General features: G+C 47.5%; 1 protein-coding gene across 2 annotated transcripts in view; it reads left to right on the top strand.

Moving 5' to 3' along the window:
- Positions 1 to 277: 277 nt before the first annotated feature.
- The window catches only part of ZBTB7A (zinc finger and BTB domain containing 7A), a 45,215-nt gene continuing 39,492 nt past the window's right edge, over positions 278 to 6,000 (top strand). The window contains exon 1 of one of the 2 annotated variants that reach the window (XM_030220210.1): positions 278 to 380. Coding sequence is in view for 1 of the 2 variants with exons in the window: in XM_030220209.1 (XP_030076069.1) it covers positions 1,484 to 1,510 (27 nt within the window). In the remaining variant the exon portion in view is untranslated. Of the gene's footprint in view, positions 381 to 1,407; positions 1,511 to 6,000 lie in introns of those variants that run through there. The other variant, XM_030220209.1, reaches the window with a different exon arrangement.

Genomic DNA, 6,000 nt, shown 5'->3' with positions numbered 1-6,000 from the left:
ATTTCAGGTCACCGGTCCCATGGGGGGGGGGGGGGGGGTAGGAGAGGACGTGAAGAATGCCTTTCCCTACAGCATCCCTGCTTCCCAGTTCAAGGCTGGCAAGGAACAAGGGAGCCGATGCCTGAGACGTGGCAGCCCCAGCCAGGCACTTGCAAAGCCTGTTCCTGTGGTGTCACGGAGAGCCCCCGCCCGCAGAGAGGGGAGGCTGCACCTTTAAGAGAAGGGAGGACCCCTCTGCCCTTACAGAAACCAGGAAGGGAGTTGAGCATCATACGGGGCTTTGCATATACAGTTACAGAAGGGGCAGTAACAGCAGAGCTGGCCAGGAACTGACTGCAAACTCCATTCCAGGCCCCCCACCCCTTCCCCAGGAGCAGCAGGTAAGCGAGGGCCACCTTCCACCGTCGTCCTCTTGGGTAGGTGGGTGGGTGCGTGGGAGCTAGTCCCTATCGGGTAGGACTGGGGAGGGGGTTGCTTGTTTGCCTACCTACCGTACTTATTTCACTAAACTTTATTGACAGCAGGGTTAGATGGGGTGCAGAAGATTCAGGAGGGAAACTCTCCGGCTGTGCAGCAGCAGATATCCAGCGGGGGCATGGTGGTGAAGGGATGGGGGGGGGGGGGGGGGGGGGGGTAATACTGAATTCAAGGGATGGGGTGGGGTGGGGCGGCGAGGCAAGTTTGTGCTAAGTAAAACTGCAGAATCCACCCCACACTCATTACCCCCCACCCTGAAATTCCTCATTCTCTGCTGCGTGCATACGTTGTCGTTGGCTGCCTTTAGCTGGTGGTGCAGCCGGGAGGGACTCGGGAGTGTCCTGGGGTGGGGGGTAGACTGGGGACGGAGGGGGCCTCTGGGGGTCGTAGTTTCGCTCGTCCAGCCCGGGAGTAGGTGGAACGAGAGGCCAGACTCGCCTTCCCAAGTTGCACCGCTAGTTGGCCGAGCGTAGCGTAGTCGGCTAGGAAAGGGAGGCGTGGTGACGGGCGTCCATCGCGCCCAATGGGAACCCAGAGCGGCCAGAGCCTGACAGCCAATGGACGCCCTGGAGAAGGGCAGCGGGCGGGGCTTCGCTCCGGTGACAGATCCCGGCGCCGGGCGCCGTCACCGTATGACAGTCTGGCGGGGGCCGCATTAAAGTGGGAGCGTTTCGGTGTGAGGGGGCAGCTTTCGTGTGATGGATATATTTCCACCTTTGCTTTTCGGCTTCCCTAGCAATGAATAAATCTTTCGAGCACCGGAGTAGTAGTATCACCACCGTCTCCTCGCCTCTTTGCTTCTCTGTACAGCGCAGTGTACAGGCCCAGGCGCGGAGCAGCCCTGCCCCCACCCTGCCGGAGCCGGCACGGCCCCTGGGGCCTGGCGGGGGCGGGTGGGGAGGAGAGAGGGCGGGGTGCGGCAAGTTGCCAAGCTGCCCAGCGCTTTTCCGCTTCCCTGAACGCCGCCGACAAGTCGCTCGGTCCGGCCGCTGTGGCGCGAGCGGCCATGGCAGGCCCCAGATCCCTGCGGAGGGTAAGTGGGGGGGGGGACAGGCCCCCCCGATTTCAGCGTCCCCCCAACCCCCGTGAGCGTTGGGCCCGAAGAAGGGGAGGTGCTGCTGGTGCCTGTGGCTTCTGCTTGGTGTCCTTAACCCTATATCATCCTCCCCCAGTATGTCACCACTCGGGAGTTAGTAGCTTCCTTCTCTGTCACCAACGGACGGGAATGGCTTCCAGCCCTGGGAAGTCTCGGTGTGAAGAGAGGCCCCTACCCGCAGGGCTCAGGGCTGGGCTTATGGGTATCGTGGTCTTTATCTGCCTACATTTAATAGCGTACCTCCCCTTCCCAAATCATGAAGTAGAAAGTACATTTTGTTTAATAGCTTGCCATGCTAGTTAAACGTGAGGCCCTGAACTGTAGCTTATCTAGTTTATACATAAATTCTGTCTTGACCTAGTGGTGCCTCAGGCTGGCTTGATAAGTTAACCTTTACCACTCCCTGCCCCTACAAGCAGCTGATGTAGAGCAGGAATAGCCCTCATGAGATGTCTTGGGAGTGGGAGGGGGTGAGCTGGTTCGGGAATAGTTTATTCCATTTATGTAATAAATCTGTTTATGTATCTGTGGCTGGGGTAGGGTCTTACTACTGGAATAAGGAAGGATGTTATTGATCAGGCTTGAGGTGCAAAAGGATCCTGGGACTGGAATGCCTGGTAGTGCTGTAAGTCAGGACTGGGGCACATTAGCAGTGCAGGGGTATAGGGGAAAGGGATCTTTTGTAGTGGAATAGCAGACGATGCTGCCAGACAGGTCTGAGGTGCATTATTAAATTAGTGTGTAAGGAGGGTCGCAATGCTATTAACACAGATGTAGTTCGGTATTAATGTGCACTGGCAGAGCTACATTGGCACTCCAGTAATAAGATGCACTTGGGATGAAGTGGCTCCAAGCCATCACAATACTTTTCCCATGCCAGTGTAAATTATTCCTTTAATGTAGCTAAAGAGCAGTCAAAGACAGGCCTTAGAAGAATAGTCTGTTAATTCCTTAGGTTTCCTAACCAGCTAAGTCCTTTATTTTGACATGTAGAGAACTTCAAAGTCTGATTTGACTCAACATTTTCGTTTTTCTTTTTTTTACTTTAAGAAATAAACTAACCAATCCTGATTTTTTTAAATTTAGAGTATTGTTGTTGGTAGTTTAAATTATTGTGTCCAGTATTCACCGTTGCAGTGTGTTTCTTTCCAGTTCTTAAAATTTCCTGATGGTTCCAGGGATCGTCAGACTTCAGTCATGGTTTCTCTTAGTTTAGAGCTTCACTTAGTACATATCTGTTTCAAAGTGCTACTCTTGTTGAGCATATCATAATATACAGCCATATTAATACATGTGTGGGGGGGGGGGGCTGATCTGGATCATCAAGCAGAGTATGTGATGTTTCTGACTTCTGTCCTTTCCTTTCCTTTTTTTTTTTTTTTTTTTTTTTTAATAATAACTAAAATATAATAGAGGATGAAAGAGATGTAACTCACAATTGTAGCTCTTTCAAATGTCCAGCTTGTTTTTTGTTTGTATAGGTGGCAGGATTTTTCAAGGTGAATCATTGGCATAAAAAAACACCTCAATTTCAAGTCCTTAAACTCTGTGTAACATTTAGGGCCCCTGTTTACTAAGCAACGCTATAGGCGTGCTAACGTTTTTAGTGTGCGCTAAAAATTAGAGACACCCATAGGAATATATGGGTGTCTCTAGCATTTAGCGTTCGCTAAAAATGCTAGTGCACCTTAGTAAAAGGGCCCTTAATCCTTATGGATATCTTGTTCTTTATAAATGTGTCTAATTTTTTATTTTAATTACAGAAAAACATAGCTTTCATTACTGCTGTTGGTGCTGGCAACACTTATGAAAGTTTTTTTGTATAAAATAAATGTTAAACAGAGTTTAAGGTCTTGAAATAAGGGTGGTTTTTAATGCCAATGATTCAATCCTGCAACTTATACAGAGGTGGAGAAAGGGTTCCGAGTCTTTTTTTTTTTTTTTTCTCCCCAAGCTTTTGTCTTGCTCTGTGTTTAGATCGTACATTTAAGTACTTAAGCTGAACATTTGAAAGAGTTACGATTGCAAGTTTATTGTATTTTTTTTAACTTTTGGTTTCATTATATTGTATAGTATAGCACTTAGGTCACTGAGTGGTATATCAGATTTTATTAAACTTTAAAACTTGGATTATAGTTTTGATTTCCTTAACAAGTAAACAGGAACTACAAGCCCCAACCTGTCCTGGGACAAGACTGGTTCAGCCTGCCCTAGATTACCCAGGATAATCCGGTAACACTAGTTTTGATATTTGAAATGAAACAAAAGTCTCTAACGCTGAAACACATTTGAGCTTGGGGCATACAACCTTCCCAAAAAAAGATTCTTCAGAGCCCAGTTCTGGAGTCAGTGTAAAACAGTCCAAGGAAAACTTTTTACCCTCTGACAGGAATGTGGCTCGTTTCCCCTGTTATAAAGAAACATGGCTGATGAAGACCACAAGGCCTTCTGAGTCTGTCTCACTTCCTGTTGTAACAGATATTTCTTGATCTGACTTAACCTTGTCCCCCCCCACCCTTCCTCCAAATACCTAAGGGCTCTCTGTGCTTTGCTCATACTTTTAAAAATTCCTTTTCTTTATTTGGCCCTCACTGCCTTTGGTAGATTACTTCCCATGCACCCACCACCTGTATATGGAGAAATGTCTTTTGATACTGCCCTCTTGTTCTAGAGGCTCTCTTCCTCTGAAAAAATATTGCCATGTCTATGTTTTTTTTGTACTCTGGAGACTTTTATCCACCCTCCCCTCTTCACTACAGAATATATGTTTAGATCTTACAGTACAGTAGTTTGTAAACCTGTGCTGGCCTCTGGTCAGTAAGAGCTCTCAGGTACCCACTACAAAGGCTGTGGAGATTGGGGACTAAGATCTAGGGTAACCAGCTGTGTGTTTCCTGCTTCCACAGAGATAGGTGCATGGCACATTCAAGATGGAGGCAGCAAGTAGATAAGTGTTTGGTTTTAGCACCAAAATTCACTTCAGCTCGCTCTTTTTTTATTTATTTTATATACCAGCTTTCTGTGGTGCAATCAGTGATTTACATATTACATTCGGGCACTTTCTCTGTCCCCACTGGGCTCCCTGTCTCTCTTTTTTTTTTTTTTTTTTTTTTTTGTACTTGCGGCAGTAAAGGGATACATGACTTGCTCAGGACCACAAGGAGCTGCAGTGGGAATTGAACCCAGTTCCCTGGGTTCTCAATCCACTGCGCTAGCCATTAGGCTACTCCTCCATTCCTTAAAACAAACAAAAAAAAAAGCTTGGCAGGGGCAGTTGGTACTTTAGACTGAATGAAAATGGCCAGTGTTTCTCAGGATTCTTGTTTTTGGGAACTTTGTTTTTTGCTAGTGTCTTTGGTGTCTGCCTGTTAAGAATATGGCCAGGTGTACTGGACCGATAACATGATTTAACAAAATCTTTCATTTCCTATTCTCTTTACCCTAGTGATTTCGCTCTGTCCTTCCCTGCCTTTTAAGTTCTCCTCCCTCTGTATCCTCTTCAGTGTGTTACCTTCACTCCACTCCTTCCTTCCTGGTGGGAGAGAAGGGTGTAGCAAGTATGCATGATTCTGCCAAACCCTGTTAAATAGACAGAGCTTTGTTACCTGCAGGTGGGAGCGACCAGGTAAGGGAGTGGGCAAGATCTGCTGATCCACCCTGCCTTTCAGCAGGTAACTTCCTGTTTTCTCCAGCAAGCACCTGTATGGGATTTTTTTTTTTTCTTTTTTTGGCACGGTCCTTTGTATCAGCCCCTTCCCTTTGTTTCTATAGTTGTGTGTGTGTGTGTGGGGGGGGGGGGGGGGTCCATAAGAAATTTAGACCTGATATTTCACCACATTTCCCTTACCTCTTACAAAGCATTCTGGGAGCTTCTTATGGTACATGACTATAGGAGTCAAGAAAATCCAGGACCAGCGTGTCTGCTTTTTGTGATATGGAGCCTGAGTAGCTCTTCTAGGACCTCCATGTTCTTTCTCGGTTTCATGCAGTCTGTTTTTCACAAAGATACAGTACAGTAGCTGAGAGTGCTATTTCAGGGAGAAGAATGATCAAGTTCATGTGGCTGTTGTGAGATTCAACTGACCTCCAGCATGTGCTATGACAAGGCTGGAGTATCAGCTACCCTCATACGTACGTCAGTGAATGTTTTGCTTCATTGAAGATGTATGCTATGCAGAAATAATCCCTGCTTCCCCCTCCATTGAACACAACCTTGAAAAGACCACTCCCCCCCCCCCCTTTCGTTCCCTCCATCCTGTTCTTTCCTGCCTACCTTCCCCCCCTTCCGCAGCTGTACTGCTGGTTCTGCGCTGCAGTAGCAAAATAATCCAGGTCTGGAAAATCCACTGGGAGTAGTGTGGAGGCTTTAGCTTTCCCCAGGGATTAATTTGTCATTTTATGTTCAGTAAGGGAGCACTGAGGCCAGA

The sequence above is a fragment of the Microcaecilia unicolor genome, chromosome 11, assembly GCF_901765095.1.
Source record: "Microcaecilia unicolor chromosome 11, aMicUni1.1, whole genome shotgun sequence".
Lineage (NCBI taxonomy): Eukaryota > Metazoa > Chordata > Amphibia > Gymnophiona > Siphonopidae > Microcaecilia > Microcaecilia unicolor.
The sequence above is the reverse complement of the archived record's forward strand: the minus strand, read 5'-3'. Positions and strand labels throughout refer to the sequence as shown.